General features: G+C 42.5%; 1 protein-coding gene across 1 annotated transcript in view; it reads right to left on the bottom strand.

Moving 5' to 3' along the window:
• LOC126412250 (protein PTOV1 homolog) overlaps positions 1-18,534 on the bottom strand; it is a 350,177-nt gene that overhangs the window by 144,277 nt on the left and 187,366 nt on the right. Inside the window, exons 7-8 of the mRNA XM_050081748.1 lie at positions 5,208-5,370; positions 3,488-3,679 (exon numbers count right to left, since the gene is read on the bottom strand). Coding sequence (XP_049937705.1) covers positions 3,488-3,679; positions 5,208-5,370 — 355 coding nt within the window. The remainder of the gene's footprint in view (positions 1-3,487; positions 3,680-5,207; positions 5,371-18,534) is intronic.

Raw genomic sequence — 18,534 nt, 5'->3', positions numbered from 1 at the left:
GATGTAGATGAAGAGGAAATAGGAGATATGATACTGCGTGAAGAGTTTAACAGAGCACTGAAAGACCTGAGTCGAAACAAGGCCCCCGGAGTAGACAACATTCCATTGGAACTACTGATGGCCTTGGGAGAGCCAGTCCTGACAAAACTCTACCATCTGGTGAGCAAGATGTATGAAACAGGCGAAATACCCTCAGACTTCAAGAAGAATATAATAATTCCAATCCCAAAGAAAGCAGGTGTTGACAGATGTTAAAATTACCGAACTATCAGTTTAATAAGTCACAGCTGCAAAATACTAACACGAATTCTTTACAGACGAATGGAAAAACTAGTAGAAGCCAACCTCGGGGAAGATCAGTTTGGATTCCGTAGAAACAGTGGAACACGTGAGGCAATACTGACCTTACGACTTATCTTAGAAGAAAGATTAAGGAAAGGCAAACCTACGTTTCTAGCATTTGTAGACTTAGAGAAAGCTTTTGACAATGTTGACTGGAACACTCTCTTACAAATTCTAAAGGTGGCAGGGGTAAAATACAGGGAGCAAAAGGCTATTTACAATTTGTACAGAAACCAGATGGCAGTCATAAGAATCAAGGGGCATGAAAGGCAAGCTGTGAATGAGAAGGGAGTAAGACATGGTTGTAGCCTATCCCTGATGTTTGAGGTTCGCTGATGACACTGTAATTCTGTCAGAAACAGCAAAGGACCTGGAAGAACAGTTGAACAGAATGGACAGTGTCTTGAAAGGAGGATATAAGATGAACATCAGCTAAAGCAAAACTAGGATAATGGAATGTAATCAAATTAAATCAGGTGATGCTGAGAATATTAGATTAGGAAATGAGACACTTGAATTACTAAATGAGTTTTGTTATTTGAGGAGCAAAATAACTGATAGTGGTCAGAGTAGAGTGGATATAAAATGCAGACTGGCTACGGCATGGAAAGTGTTTCTGACGAAGAGAAATTTGTTGACAGATTTAAGTGTCAGGAAGTCTTTTCTTTTTATGGAGTGAAGCCATTGGTGGAAGTGATACATGGATGATAAACAGTTTAGATAAGAAGAGAATAGAAGCTTTTGAAACGTGGTGCTACAGAAGAATGCTGAAGATTTGATGGGTAGATCACTTAAATAATGAGGAGGTACTGAATAGAATTGGGGAGAAGGGGAATTTGTGGCTCAACTTGACAAGAAGAAGGGATCAGTTGGCAGGATATGTTCTGAGGCATCAAGGTATCACCAATTTAGTGCTGGAGGTAAGCGTGGAGGGTAAAAATTGTAGAGCGAGACCAAGAGATGAATATGCTAAGCAGATTCAGAAGGATGTAAGTTGCCGTACTTATTCAGAGGTGAAGAGGCTTGCACAGGATAAAGTAGCATGGAGAGCTGCATCAAACCAGTCTCTGGACTGAAGGCCAAAACAACAACAACAACAACATGGAAAGTGAGATATATGTGATGTTCGAGTGCTTTGTTAATGTACATTTGTAACTTATGCCATAAATATGCAAAATGTATAATTTATTAAATAATATTTTGTTTTGGGTTAATAAAATGAAAATGTTCATGTACGTAATTTTAAATATTTGTGTAAGTTGTCATTCGTATAAAACGGTAAACACTTAGGGACAATGCGTAGGATATGTGTTATGTAAAAGATGGAGTGCTTTTGTACTGTATGGAAGTGTAAAAGGTGGCTTGCGTTTTTGGGACACTACCTGTAGAATGAGCAGAAATGAGAGGACACAGTCTGCAGGCAGCAATGAAAGAGGCAACACTTGGACAAAGCAGGTGATGCCTTCCGTGGAAAGTGTTGCACAACAGCCTCAGATGACAACTGCTGGATTATTACGGCTTTGGTACAAGTATTTGGGCTACGTTATGGACATTAAAACAATGCCAAGAATAATTAAACAGTCGATACTGGAAGAAACTTGTACACCATACCATAGATAGCAGAGCTGCCATTGCCATCCGCCACACCCAACAACTACAGCCAACAGGTTATAAACTGTATAATTAGAGTTGTAGAAGAGTGAACCATTAATTCAAAATTAACTTTTTTATTATTAATGTGTTAAACATAAAATTTGGTTCACACTGTTGTTTTATTCCTAATCATTCACCTATAAAGGGTCCTTTTCCAGTGTTTGATTATTCTGAGTAAACCTGTTATAAAAACATTTGAAGTGCTTTATTCAATATCTATAAGCACTAATTTTCATATCTGAATGAATGTCTGAAAATAATTGTTGTGGACTAACTTTTAAAGTGCACGTAAAAGTACTGTATGATCTATGAGGTAGAAGTGCTGAAGTGAAATTTTGCTTAAGTACTGAAGCACATGTTTTCAGACAAATTTAATGATGTTAATATTCTTACTCTCTTTGTGATAATAAGTAAAGCGAAAGTGAGTAAGTTTTGCTGAAAAGATGAAATTGTCATGCATAAATACTGAGATTTAGCAGGTTCAAGTTTTGAGTAAAATAAAGATAAAATTCTTTCATTTATAAATGAAATCCAATAAAGTACAAGGAGTCATAAAAAGAAAATTGCTTTTTTTGGCTCAGTAACACTGAAGTAGTATTGCATAAAAACACTGAATTACAATACAGAGTGACCACACCCCACCTTTGGCTTTTGACAGATCATTTATTAAGACAAATGTATAAGGTGTCTTAATAAATTTAAATGCGTGTATTTAATTTGTTGGTTATACAAAACGCAAACATAGAAGTCCCCCCTGGACAAACTTTCTTTAGCACACAGTGATGATTAAAAGTTCATGGCCTTTCTAGATCAAAGCTGCATATGTATGCAGGTGTAGTAGGTAAAAGATTCCTGTGTCTTTCTCAGAACCATACCCTGAAAAGTTATATTTATTTTTGAAGTTATGTCAGAGAACAGCAGAAAAGTAGGCCAAATTTACTTCTTCCACTTTTCTGAAACTTAACAATTTCTTTGCCTTGACAGGCTGATAATTGTAAATCCTTTTGACAATCCACTTAATGAACTTGTATAGAAAGGCCCTAGAGTCAGTATTATTACATTTTTACTGTGTTTGTTTCTAACAGCTAGAAATCTTTTAGGAAAAGGAACTAATAGTCTGATTTCTACATCTATCAGTCATACATCACAGTCAAATTCTGTAAAAGAGGTAACATTATATGACATGTTGTGGAAACTAGGCACATTTATGATGTGTGTACTATATGCACAAGTCCCCATGTAATAGTGTTATACATGGCTTTTCCCATGACAGGACTATTTTTCTGTTGGGGTTCCTTTGGACATGCAGGCACATCCGAAAGAACATTGCATCATAATTCAGAATAACACAGGCACTGCAGTATCGTAATGACACATTCAATTATAAAATTCAAATTCTATAAACATTAAAGACAGACATAAAAATAAAATTCCATTTTCCCTCTTTTTTTCTATTAAACAGCCATCAATATATGATAAAATATGAACATACCTGAATCAAAGCTGCTTCGCGTGGGCTCGATTCCCTTATGGCACTACGGACACCTGCCATATACGCTGGATCATCATTAGGGACAAATCCAACATATTCATTCCTCAATGACCCGTAAAGAAGGACAATAACCTTAACGTTACACTCTGACGTCGGCGTCGACGTCACTCTCTTGAAATGGACATAGCCCGCCTGAAACATCATAAAGTTGATGACACTGTGAGTAACATATACACACAATTTATTTGTTGCTGCATTTTTAAGGGAACACATTATGCACAGTTTTTGAACTTAATTAAGGAAGATTTGTGTAAATGATTACTCTGAGCCTTTTATGTTGCATACCATGAAAGTGGTCAGCATGCAAATAATATACAAAAACACAGAAAAATGAAACATGCAATGACTCTATACTGTGAACTATTTTAATAAACTACACCAATCGAGATTCATAACAAGCTACTGATTATCTTAAATATAAAGTAAAAGTTGAAACAGTTTTGAAAGACATAGATGGATACAAAGGTAGAAATAGAGTGCATGGGAAAAAATTAAAAGAAGGAAGCAGAGAGACAATTAAAATAAAAAAATTGGGAGAAAGTAACACGTGATGACAAAAACATTGCAAATAACGCAAAGTAAGAAAACAAAATTGTGAAAGAAAACAGCAAAGAATTAAATAAATCACTTATTAAACTTATGTTAAAACACTGTGATAAAAAATTCAGTTGTAAAATTGTCACCAGGTTTCTCCAATATGTGATAATGTGCCCTTGCAGTTCCTCAGTGTTTCCATTATTTTTATCTAAATCAGTACCTGTTAGAGTAACTGATTAGTTAACAGAACTGTGTTGCACATGTGCAGTTAAGTATGGCATTAGTCATATGTAAGCAACAAATAATTGACAAGAACTTATGTAAAAATACTTCATGTAAATAATTCAGGTGTAAAGGAAACTACTCACTGAACAGTAAAAGCATAAGAGTGGTTAACAGGCATACAAAAAAATAATGAAAACTTGCTAGCCTTTGGAAAAATCCTTTCATGAGCTAGATGTGTGTTTGTGGTGTGTGAGACACACACACACACACACACACACACACACACACACACACACACACGCACACACGCAGAGAGAGAGAGAGAGAGAGAGAGAGAGAGAGAGAGAGTGAGTGACAGGTTCAATTCCAAGTATTATCTGCAGGTCAGCATAAAATTGTCAGTCAAGCCTGAACATTGATTTATTTATTCTTTCCATAAAGTAACACTTATTTCTCTCCACAATATTTAATTGTAATATACAGCTTTTCTGTATTGCTCGGTCAAGATGTGCTCTTATAAGTCAGCTACAGTCTCTCAAAAGAGAATTCATCTCTCTTAATAGCTCTGACATAACAATATAAACCAATTCAAGAATGCAGGAAAATGTGTAATATCACCTCACGAAATCTTGGGCTGGCTTATAATGCAAGGCATATCTAAATCGTAATAGCTGTGTATCCTGAAGCATGAGAGGTCTTTCGTTGTTCCTCGTAACACATATTATTTATTTTTATAGATTGCTATTATATATTAAAGATATTTCTATACATAATGGAAGAATAGGATCTTCAACTCCAAATTACAAAGTGAGTAATCCAAAATTCTTTTTATAAAAATGGCTACTAACAAAAACAAGTTTTTATGTGATACTGTACACAATAAGAACTAATAACTTACATATCCAGAACTCAAAGCTCCGGTCAATAATTCAAGAGCTTCACAGTTCTCTGGATGGAAGTGCAGAGGATTTGAATTTTTCAGAAAAATACCACCAACAACTCCAAGCAGATCTTCTGGCACCAACTGCACAATTAGTTTCTGAGGCCATGAGTCAGCCTTCCTGTGAGAAAAATATATCTGCTGTAAGTGTCAAGTGCTGAAACTTGAAGTTATACATTACCTAAAACAGAAAGGTATTACAGCCACTACTGCTTCAATATTTTTTAATGGACACTGAAAAGAAAATAATGTTTATTACATGAGATGTGGTTGAATGAAGTCTGTTCTTGTTGTAGTCCACGATTACCCGAAAATTTTTTTCGTCCAAGTAAGTTACAGATTTTTATAGCCTGACAATGAAACTCTAAAGCACAGCACTTGCTATGATACCACCATTGGTGTTAGATTTCATTATGAAGAAAATACAATCTCATTGCAGCAGCATCTTTCTCCTGAAATATGACTCATTAAAAATATAATTACATCATTCTTTAGTATATGAACTACCCATGTCAATCATTACGAGCCCTGTGATACTGTTGCAAAATATTTTTGCGTACCTTATGCTAAATATTTTAAAATAGTGTAAATATTTGTTTTGGAGTAAATGACACAAAAGGAAGGGCTTAGCAGGCGTCAATGAATGGCCTATTGTTGTTTCTCAAATGAAGTGATATATTAATGTAATGCTCTCAGGTTTCCAGCTGAGTGAATTTGTTAATTTGGTTCACCACTTCAAAAAACATCACATTTATCATCTTTTGGCAATGTCACTTTGCCTTAAGATGATGTTACTGACTCTGAAATGTAATTCCATTTCAGTAAACTCTCTCAGCCAGAAAACAGAGAGTTTTACATTAGTTTACATAATAACATGATTGTACGATGATATACTGTTACGGATACAACATCTCTCCATAATCCAGCTGTTCGGTACATGATGATACTGGGCCACGAGGAGGGTGCTTCTTTGTAGCTGATTCTTGGGGGTAATGGGAGGGTTAGGTGCATGTGAGGACATGGAGAAATCTGATTGTGGATTAAGTTTTGGCGGGGTGCGGGGCAGGGAAGATCCTCAGAGACATTCAGCGTACCAGGCAAAGAAGTTCTCATAACTGCAGATACGCCGTCCAAGGGTAGCCAGGTTCTATGGCAGTGGTTTCTTGGTGCGGAACAAGTGACAGATGTTGAAATGCAAGTACTATCTGTAGTTGGTTTAGATGAGTTTAGTTTAAAGCAAAGTCCACCACCAGGTCACAGGGACAGATGGAGATGGATTCTGACAGGCAAGCAAGGCTTGAGTAACTCCAGACGAAAAAGTAAGATGTGCAAAGATGCCTAAATGAACCATTAGTAAATGCGACCCCATGAAGCAGCATGGTGCCCACACTTGCTTCCTCATTCCTGAGGTTCACACGGGTGATTCCATCTCATCCTGTAATTGATGTTGTAATGGGTTCGCTGGTTCCCATCTTTGAGGGTAAGCCTGGTGAAAAGTCCACACTTTCATACAGCATACAACAGACGTATTGAAATTATCCACATGGCATAGCAAAGTATTGGCAAGATCCATCGATCTTTATTGCAAGGACAGGCACACATTTATGTAAATTCCATAGTAGGGCCAGAAATCCCAAGGCATTTGATGTCCATTCAAAAGGGCTAAGGAGATAAGCATAGAATTAACTATTATAGGGACTAACTTTCCACCCAACATCATAATTCCAGATAGGATTCAGCTGTGTCATGTTGTACGTATTTACTAGGGAAAAATAATGAAATGAATGAGGTGCTACTCAGCAAAGCTGAAACTCACTGTGTGCAGCTGTATTTGTTCACAGGATCAGCCCACAGGTGGGTGCTAAGGTAAAGTGGGCTTTGTTGAATACGCTAAGGGAGGTCGTACGAGTCTCATTTCTATGCCAGGGTGAGCCCCCTAGATGTGCATCCATTGCCGAAGTGCACTACACTCATTGCAAGCACCAAGGATGAGATTCCTTAGTTTTTGCCAACTGCAGGTGCCTAATGTAGAAAGATCAGACACTTGAAAGCAAACTATCAGTTTCGGCAGCATTACTCAACAAACTAAATAGGTTACAGAGGTGCACAAGGGAATATGAATGGGGGAACCGTCTATGGGAACAGTTCTGTCACTGCACCTTGCTCTCCTTCAGCAAAGTGAATCCAGTAAGAGTATCAAGAACTCACTTGGGTGCCAAAACTAATTTTGTAAAGTAAAAACAAAGGAAGATGATCTACCTTTTGTTCTTAAATCTACTCGTGGTCAAGAATTAAAACTGGCATTGTGACAGTTCATCTTTTTTGTTTCTTTTCTTTGTTGATTGTCTTCGGTGTTGACATACTGTGTTGTTGCACATTTGCATTTCACATTTGTTTACTTTCACGTTTCACAACCTCCTTCCCCCATATACACAATTAACATGGCCAGGGCACTTTCGATAAGCCTCATTAATAGGTTTCAGGCGAACATCCACATACTGTTTCAGTAGTTTACTGTTGAATGTCTATGAGCAGTAAAAAACATAACCACATAATTCACAGTTCTTTTGGAATAATCAGGTACGTATGGAATGGCCACTGTCATTGTTTCAACACACAGCCTAATCATGTCACACTTATTTCACAGTTAAGTTGATGCATTGCTGCTGTCCTAACCAACACAGGTTTCCCGTCTGAAACTCGTCTGTGGACTGACTGTCTTGTGATCAAAAGTTAGGGCCTTATATATCCTAACAACAATAGGTGCCGAAATTACACACTGTTCAAAATTAAATTTACAGGAATTACAATTAAAACTTAACTCTTTAAATTAAATGAATACATCGAAAGATTCCGTCTTTTTAACAGTTTCTTCTACTACAAGAGTTAGACCGAATTATTTGTTTAAATTATGTAATTAACAAATATTGTTATGCAACAGTACTTTTGTCAAAACTGTTAATTACTTTGGAATCAATTAAGGGCTGGCTTTGCTAACGTGTTTTCGGATAGAGCCAAATAGATACTTTCAGATTACTAGTATTTCGTCTTCCAAATGTTTATAACAGAATTTATATCTGTTAATAAGTCAACAACAGAATTTAACTTACGAAACAATTACTGATTTCACCCTGTAACAAAAGATACTAACTGGGATTAGTACAAATTAATCAGAAAATCAATTATATACATAAAACTAAGCTGCTGTTATATTCTTTAAGACTAAGGGCTAACCTTTTTTCTTTTATGAAAATGCAGGTTATATTCACGTATATTAATAGTAATTAGTTAAAATGGAAAAAATTAATTTAAGGAGGCACATGGCAAAACAAGAGAGGAAATACAAATATCCCAGCTTGCTTCATTACAACATGTTGTAGACTTGGCGGATTAGAAAAAAAAAAAGAAGTTAATTTACCCAACAGGTTTGCAATGTGTGGAACCGGAAATAGATGGAGTTCACATTTGAAGTGGTTTGGAAGCATAACCACAATTTTGAGGCCTCTTTAGGCAACGAATTCCTGCACCATTTTTTAGGCATGGTTAACTTCGGAACACAAGAAGTCCAAATTGGGGGAAAAGTCCACCATTTTGGCAGTGTTCCCAGAATACATATGCGATGGAGTACAGAACAAATAGTCACGTTCCAACGACTCACTAACCCACGTATGACAGTATTGAAGTTAAATAAAACAGAGAAAATATCAGGCGGTACCAAGGATATCATTTGGATAGAAGTTGTTATAACCTTTAATCACTAATAAATTGCGTGGATATACAAAAGTAGAAACATTAGCGGGTTACATGTTACTAACTTCGTATCTGTCATTCGACTGCCGTGCCGTGACATGCGGCCGGCGCCGTTCATAGCCAGATGGCGCTCCCGCGTTCGGCCGAGCTGCGGAGCGCCTCTATCGCCGTGTTCGCGTACTAACGTAGCGGCACTTTTGAATGTCGTGGCACTGTCACAAAAAAAAAAAAAAAAAAAAAAAACAACACTTACTTCCTTGGAGACACGGACAGTGCGGAGACATCCATGGCCTCTTGGGAGGCCCCGAGAAGATCCCGCGGAGAAACACGAGAGTATGGTCGAAAATGTCCAGGACGGAAGCTTGCGCGTGGAACGTGCCTCCTGGACGAGATGATGGGTGAAAACTCCGGAGCAGCATCCATAGGTGTCGTGGACCTGGGGGTGTGCTCCAGCGAGATGGGTCCCGGAGAAGGCGGCGTCGCGACTGGGGCCGGTTCCGGCGTACTCGGAAGCGGTACCGACGGCGGCGGCAGCAACACGCCCGGAAGATCGGCAGCAACGACAGGACTGGCTTCTCGGGCCGTTGGAGACGAAAGAAGGGGCGGTGGTACCGGCGTAGCCACCACTCGTGGGCGCATCTGGTCGTAATGGCGAACAACCATGCCGTCGTCCGTACGTATTTCACAAAGCCGGCGGCCGCGAAGAGCCTGGACCACCCCTGGAATCCATTTAGGGCGAGATCCATACCCCCGTGCCCACACGTCGGCGCCCACCGGGTATTTTCCCGCACTAGGGGACACAGTACAAGGCCTGACAGGGTGAAGCAGGTGCAGGAGAGTGCGCGGTTGGCGGCCATGCAAGAGTTCAGCAGGGCTGCGATCCCCCAGAGGCGTGAAGCGATAAGAACTCAGAAATTGCAACAGAGCATCATCTGTGGAAAAATCACTAAGGAATTTTTTCATTTTGCTTTTGAAAGTGCGGACAAGGCGCTCGACCTCCCCATTCGATTGCGGATGGAAGGGCGGTGCTGTAACATGATGAATCCCTTGTCCAGTACAAAAATCACGGAAGGCCTGCGAAGAGAACTGAGGGCCATTGTCCGTGACAATCGTGGATGGAAGACCTTCTAGCGCAAAGATTTTGGACAAAGCCAGCGTCGTCGCCGCAGTGGTTGGCGACGGACATCGAACAACAAACGGAAACTTCGAAAAGGCGTCAATCAACAATAGCCAATAAGTGCCGAGGAAGGGGCCGGCAAAGTCAGCGTGCACCCGTTCCCACGGCTGCGCCGGATCAGGCCACGGAGAGGGCATTGTACGGGGTGCAGCCAGTTGTTGAACACACCGATCACACGCAGCGACCATGTGGGCGATGTCCGAATCAATACCGGGCCAATAAACGTGCCTGCGGGCCAGGGACTTAGTCCGAGAAATCCCCCAATGGCCCTCATGCAATAGTTTGAGAACATCTTTGCGAAGAGAGGCGGGCACCACAACCCGTGGAGATGTGCCATCCGTGGCCAGAAGAACAACACCCTCACGAACAGACAGACGAAGGCGCAAGGCATGGTAGTTGCGAAGGGGATCCGACGCCCGGCCCTTGGTCCTGTCCGGCCAACCTCGCTGAACAAAACCGATCACCTGACGCAGGACCGGGTCCCGCGCAGTAGCAGACGCGACCTGCGAACCCGTAAGTGGAAAACCCTCGACCGCACGACGTTCTTCCTCATCAATGTGGAAACAGAGTAGTTCATCTCGATCGAAAACCGGGTCGGGGGCCATCGGCAAACGCGACAACGCGTCAGCGTTGGCGTGCTGGGCCGTGGGGCGATAGTGAATCTCATAGTGAAAACGAGACAAGTATAAGGCCCAACGTTGCAGGCGGTGAGCTGCCTTATCCGGAAGCGACGCCGAGGGGCTGAACAGAGAGACCAGCGGCTTGTGGTCGGTGATGAGGTGAAACTTACAACCATACAAAAAAACGCTGAACTTTTTTAGAGCATAAATGATAGCGAGTGCCTCCTTTTCTATTTGAGAGTAACGCCGTTGGGCATCGTTGAGGGTCTTGGAAGCGTAGGCGATGGGTCGTTCCGACCCATCCTCATACCGATGGGCGAGAACAGCCCCTAGGCCATACTGTGACGCGTCAGTCGCCAGAACCAAGTGCTGACCCGGACGGAATGTGGAAAGACAAGGCGCCGACTGCAAATGAGCCTTCAGGCGGACAAAAGCCTGCTCACACTCGGCGGACCAACAGAAAGGAACGTTTTTGCGTAACAGCTGATGCAGAGGATGAGCCACCGCCGCAGCGGATGGAATGAATTTGTGATAATAAGCAATCTTGCCTAGAAACGCCTGAAGTTCTTTGACCGTAGACGGCCGGGGTAGAGCGGTAATGGCCGCAACGTGCTGACGTAGAGGACGTATACCCTCACGGGACAAGTGGAAACTAAGATAAATAATGGAGGGTTGGAAGAACTGTGACTTGTCCAGATTGCACTTCAACCCTGCGGAATGCAGAACCCGAAACAGTGAACGCAAATTGCGAAGGTGCTCCTCAGTGGAGGCCCCCGTGACAACAATGTCATCCAGGTAGTTGATGCAGCCGGGAACGGAAGCCGTGAGCTGTTCCAAAAACCGCTGAAAAATGGCCGGCGCGCTAGCGACGCCAAATGGTAACCGCTGGTACTGATACAACCCACAAGGAGTGTTGATGACGAGAAATTCCTTGGAAGATGCATCCAACGGCAACTGATGGTACGCCTCCGATAAGTCTAGTTTGGAAAAGAACTGGCCCCCAGCGAGCTTGCTAAGTAACTCCTCAGGACGGGGAAGAGGATAAGTGTCAATGAGGCTTTGAGCGTTGACAGTGGCTTTAAAATCACCACACAATCGCAGACTCCCGTTTGGTTTAGAAACCACCACGATGGGCGATGCCCATTCGCTGGAGGTAACAGGAAGGAGAATCCCCGAAGCTGTTAACCTGTCTGTCTCAGCTTTGACAGGCGCACGCAACGCCATCGGAATAGGGCGTGCCCGGAAAAACTTAGGGCGAGCCGTAGGTTTAAGAGTAATGTGGGCTTCAAAATCCTTGGCACGACCCAGATCAGCAGAGAACACGGACGAGAATTCAGAACACAAGCCATCCAGCTGTTGATACGGAATGTCCTCAGATATGAGGTGCACATCATCATCAATGGAAAACCCGAACAACTGGAAAGCATCATAACCGAACAGGTTTTCAGTGCCTGCATGATCCACCACATAAAACGTGAGGGGCCTATCAACAGACTTGTAGGCAGTGGAAGCATCAAACTGGCCAACGATAGGAATTGTCTGCTTATTATAAATTCGTAGATTTCGCGTAACTGGAGACAAGGGAGGGGAGCCCAACTCCAAATACGTGCGAGAATTAATTAGAGTTACTGCTGAGCCAGTGTCCACTTGCATGCGAATGTCTTTATCCAGAACACGAACAGTAACAAACAACTTATTCGTTTGAGAAAGCACACAGTTAACATCCATGTCCGATGCCTCGTCCTCGTCGACAGGAACTTTAGGGGACTGACACACAGAAGCAATGTGGCCTTTTTTCCTACATGAATTACACCTGGCCCAACGTTTTGGACACGCGGCCCTGTCATGACGAAACAACGTGGACAAGAAGGAAGGGCGGAACGAACCTGCTCCTGTGGTTGCTGTTTTCGCTGCGAGCGTGGCGGCCCAACGCGACGTTGTTGACGCGAGTGCACCCCCGCCACATCGTCGTTTCCCTGTGAAACAGGCAAATTGTCTGCGTCGAAAGTGGTTTGTACAGCGCCTACATCACACCACGCGTCTATTTGCGCACCAGCAGCGTGAGACACTTCAAACGATTGAGCGATGCTGAGAACTTCCGACAACGACGGGTTTGGCAATTGTAAGGCACGTTGCCGAACTTCTTTATCAGGAGCAAGCCGTAAAATAGCGTCCCTAACCATTGAATCAGCGTAAGACTCATGATGAGTGTCCGTGACAAACTGACATTTCCGACTCAGACCGTGTAGTTCCGCCGCCCAAGCCCGGTAAGATTGATGGGGCTGTTTACGACACCGGTAGAACGCCACGCGGGCGGCAACGACATGGGTGTTTTTTCGGTAATAGTTAGACAATAAGTCACACATTTCTTGGAAGGACAGAGAGGTAGGTTCCCGCAGAGGGGCTAACTGAGATAGCAGCTGATAGATCCGTGGGGAAATCCAAGATAGAAATATCGACTTACACATAGGAGCGTCGACAACGCCGAAAGCCAAGAAGTGTTGCCGCAAACGCTTCTCATAATCCTCCCAGTCTTCAGCGGCCTCGTCATAAGGAGGGAACGGAGGCGGAGAAGAGGAAGACAGACGATGAGTAAGCGACGTCGACAACGCCTGAATAGCAGCCGTCAGCTGTGTTTGTTGTTCAATAAGCGCTTGCATAAGCTGTTCCATGTCTGCCCCGACACGAACACACAATTCCACAACGCAGGAAAAAAAAAATATCCCATCCTCGTCGCCAAAAAGTGTTATAACCTTTAATCACTAATAAATTGCGTGGATATACAAAAGTAGAAACACTAGCGGGTTACATGTTACTAACTTCGTATCTGTCATTCGACTGCCGTGCCGTGACATGCGGACGGCGCCGTTCATAGCCAGGTGGCGCTCCCGCGTTCGGCCGAGCTGCGGAGCGCCTCTATCGCCGTGTTCGCGTACTAACGTAGCGGCACTTTTGAATGTCGTGGCACTGTCACAACAGAAGTAAGGAAAGATTTTTACGGGGAGATATTTTTTTAGTGGACCCATTAACAAGAAATGAAGTTTTAGACCATAAAGAGATGCATGTGACGCGTAGTTTAACCCAAATGAGTACGACAGAAAAGGGTACACTTTTTCAGTTAGCACATATAATTTTGGGAGCAGAGACATTAAAATTCCCCATGGTAGCATACTCACCAAAGTGTACAAAGCAAATAATGATGAGATAACAGGATACCAAGATAACAAACAGCCTGAATGAAAAGTTAACATACACTATCTCAGTTACGTCACTCGTAAAAACAGAAACTGAAAACAAGCTTGAACAACTGTGCAAGGGAGATTGGGATGTATTGTATCCCATTCTAGCCGAATTTGCAACTTTGTTATAAGAAAAGAAATGACTTCCAGCAAAACTCAGAAAGAATCATTTGCCACAAAAGCCAATGCACATTAAGACTATTAAATAGCAACCAATGACTTCACGTCACTATTATTTACATTCCGCCACTCCATGCAATGTATGGTCTATGGACTGAGAACGAATTTTATCGTAAGTCTTAGGTAGGAGTAGAGTTAGCATTTTCTATATCAATCAACTGTTTAGCTGTGTTGATGATTCTGTTGTGTACTTGTCTCAATCAGGTACTAATTGTCGGAATATTTTGCTTAAGGGATGCATTTGTGCCTTTCTTATAAAGTTGCCTCTGTGCCCAGTATCTCATTCACTGGAGTAGAATTGTCCTCAGTGATGAATCTTGCTTCGAACTGAGCCCTGATGATCAGCAAAGATGTGTCTGGAGATGCCCCGAACAGCTGTGGTATACCAACCTAACTGTCACCTGCCATACAGCCCGACAAGGTGGTATGGTCTGGGGTGCCATTTCATTTCATAGCAGGGCTCCTCTGGTTGTCATCCACAGCATACTTACATCAAAGTGGTATGTCAATGATATTTTCATGTAGAGGAAGGTGTAAGTAGATGAAAGACGAGTACTAACTTCACTTAATGAAGGTTTATTCAGCACTTCCACTTACAAGAGCGTGGAGTGAACTGCCTCCGGCCAGAACATATACGGTATATATACAGCTACAGAACATTGTAGCACAATGATTTTTGCCATTTGTGGATACTTCTAGAATGTACTCGAATCAAATATAGAATTAAAATATTACAGTTCAGGTGAGTTTTGAACTCACGACCCTCCATGCAACAATCTAGTACCATAACCACTACACTACGGCAGCTGTGCTACTCGGCTTCTTCTGCGACATTGCTCCCTCCTTCAGAGAACAGCATTTCGGTGTTTTGACCTCCAAGTCTGGGAACAAGTCATCGGTCCAGCATACTCCGACTCCTGATGACTGATTCTCCCCTTGGCGGTGATCTTCTTAGAACTTCCCTTGCCGCTACATTCTTTGTCACCTTTCCGCTTGTTGCCTGTTGCTGGAGTTTCAAATTTACCCTGGGTTGCAGGAATCTTATAGGGCTTCATTCGAAGGACGTGGACCAAATCTCTGATCTTTCGTCGTCTTGTGTCGGGTCGAAATCTTCGACTTCATAAGTAACATCAGACAACTGTTACAACATTATAAGGTCCAAAGTAGCGCCTGAGGAGCTTCTAAGAGAGACCAACCTTCCAAGCACGAGTGAAGATCCAGACAAGGTCATCAAGCTGTTAGACAACAGAGAGGTGGCTCACGTCATACCTTCGGCAATCGTATTCTCAAGCCTGCAGTGTGCAGAGTCAAGCTAACTGCCGAGCTTCCTCAGCTCTGGTTAACACCTGGCTGATGTAGTCGTCATCCATGTCAGCAGGATACAACTGAAACACAGTGTCCATCGTTATCGTCGCCTCATGCCCGTGCACCGGGAAAAATGGCATAAATCCTGTTGTGTCTTGTTTGGCAGTGTTGTAGGCAAACGTCACAAAAGGTAGCACCTCATCCCAGTTGCTCCGCTCAACACTGACGAACACTGATAGCATGTCGGCCAAGGTCTTATTAAGGCGTTCAGTAAGCCTGTTTGTGGATAGTAGGCAGTCTTCATGTGATGAGTAATGTTGCACTGACGGTTTATCTCTGTCACAAGATTCGATGGAAAAACTTTCCCTCGATCTGTAATTAATGACCTTGGGGCACCGTGTTTCAATACAATGTCTTCTACGATGAATTTGGCTACCTCGAATGCTTCGGCTGTTTTCACCGCTTTTGTAATGGCATAGCATGTCACATAATCAGTGCAAACAATAATCCATCCATTACAACTAGCAGACATTGGAAATCATCCGAGAAGGTCAACCCCAACACTCTGGAAAGCCGTTTCGGCTGGTGGAATTGGTATGAGTGGGTCAGGTGGTTTCTGAGGAACTGCCTTTCTCCTCCGGCACTCTCGACAGTGCGACACACAGTGACGGACACTCCTAAATAAATCTGGCCAGAAAAATCTCTTGTGGATCCTATCGTAAATCTTAATAAATCCTACATGTCTGGCCTCATGTGTCATGGAATTTCTGTAGAACATCTACGTGCATTTGTTTAGGAATCACTGGTAGCCACCTCTTTCTAAACAGATCAAAGTTTTTCTTGCAAAGTAATCCATTAACTACTTTAAATTGTCCTTTCACATCCTCTGACCAATTTAAGGCAAGAATAATTTGAGATATCTTGGCGTCCTCCTCCTGCTCAGCAGAGAGATCCTGGAGTGCAGCGAGACAGTCCACTATCTTCATCAAAGTCTTGATGGTCTCGCACAGGGTTTCTTGAGAGCCAGTCGGCATCTTGGTGTTTTCTTCCACTTTTGTATGCTATGGTAATGTCACACTCTAGAAGACGTAGTGCGCACCTGGCGAGTCATCCTGTTGGATCCTTAAGACCTGTCAACCAATGAAGTGAATGATTGTCTGTAACAACTGTGAATGGCCTTCCATAGAGATACTGTCGAAATCTGCACATGGCCCAGATCACAGCAAGATATTCTCTTTCTGTAGTTGAGTAGTTTCTCTCGGTTTCTGTAAGTGTCCTAGAAGCATAAGGTATGACCTTCTCTTTTCCCTCCAAAATCTGCACCAGAACAGCACCGATCCCATACCCACTGGCATCTATGTGTAGTTCTGTAGGTGCTCTCTCATCATATAGACCAAGTACAGGGTCAGTCATCAGAGCTTCTTGCAGCACATCGAAAGAATCTTGTTGAGCACCACCCCAGATAAATTTAGCATCGGATTTTAACAACTCTTGAAGTGATCTGACTTTGATACAAGAGTCTTTGATAAAACGATGGTAATAAGAACACAATCCAAGGAAGCTTCTCACATCTCTAATACTTTTAGAAATAGGAAATTCCATTATAGTTCTCACCTTTTCTGGGTCTGGACGCACAATTCTGTTTGACACAAGGTGCCCAAGTATTTTGATTTCTTTTGCTCCAAAGAGACTTTCTTGAATTAAGTTTCCGTCCACCTTGTTGGAGACACTTAAAAACGACCCTCAGTCTTTTTATGTGTTCATCAAATGTCACTGAGAACACTATAATGTCATCTAAATAACAAAGACCCATCATCTACTTCAGGTGCCTTAGAAGATTATCCATCATTCGTTCAAAAGTTGTTGGTGTATTGCACAAACCAAACGGCATTACCTTAAACTCATACAGGCCCTCAGGGGTGATGAATGCAGTTTTCTCATGATCAGCCTCATCTACTTCGATTTGCCAGTATCCCGAGTACATGTCCATGGTTGAGAAAACCTTAGCCATCTTCAGACTATCTAGTGTATCATTAATTTGTGGAAGAGGGTAAATGTCCTTTTTAGTTATCTTATTAAGCTTCCTGTAATCAACACAAAAGCAACAACTGCCATCCTCCTTCCTGACAAGATCCATTGCTGATGACCATGGGCTCTGAGAAGGCTGAATGATGTCATTCTTGAAACTTCCTGGCAGATTAAAACTGTGTGCTGGGCCGAGACTCGAACTTGGGACCTTTGCCTTTTGCGGGCAAGTGCTCTACCAACAGAGCTACCCAAGCACGAATCATGCCCCATACTCATGGCTTTACTTCTGCCAGTACCTCGTCTCCTACCTTCCAAACTTTACAAAAGCTCTCCTGTGAAACTTGCAGAACTAGCACTCCTGAAACAAAGGATATTGCGGAGACATGGCTTAGCCACAGCCTGGGGGATGTTTCCAGAATGAGATTTTCACTCTGCAGCAGAGTGTGCGCTGATATGAAACTTCCTGGAAGATTAAAACTGTGTGCCAGGCCGAGACTTGAACTCGTTGGTAGAGCACTTACCCGCGAAAGGCAAAGGTCCCGAGTTCAAGTCTCAGCCCAGCACACAGTTTTAATCTGCCAGGAAGTATCATATCAGCGCACACTCCGCTGCAGAGTGAAAATCTCATTCTGGTGTCATTCTCCTTCATTTTCTCTACCTCATTGCGAATTATTTGACGTTCCATTGCTGACACACGGTACGCTCTCTGGTTTATTGGTTGATGGTCTCCAGTAGTAATCCGATGCTTCACCATCGATTTGTCTAATTTGCTCTTCACCTGTGGATTGAAGCATTCAGAGAACTCTTGAAGAATGGCAAGTAGCTTCTTCTGTTGTTCCTTAGTGAGATCTGGCGAGATAGTCAAGATAAAAGATCTTGACATGCACATGAGTCTTGGGAGGATCTGTGGTTCACGGTGACAGTTAACTATCCACAATTCACTGAATCCATTCTTAAACGAGACGACAGAGGATGGGATGACCTAG

The sequence above is a fragment of the Schistocerca serialis genome, chromosome 7, assembly GCF_023864345.2.
Source record: "Schistocerca serialis cubense isolate TAMUIC-IGC-003099 chromosome 7, iqSchSeri2.2, whole genome shotgun sequence".
NCBI lineage: Eukaryota > Metazoa > Arthropoda > Insecta > Orthoptera > Acrididae > Schistocerca > Schistocerca serialis.
This window is presented reverse-complemented; position numbering and strand designations above follow the sequence as displayed.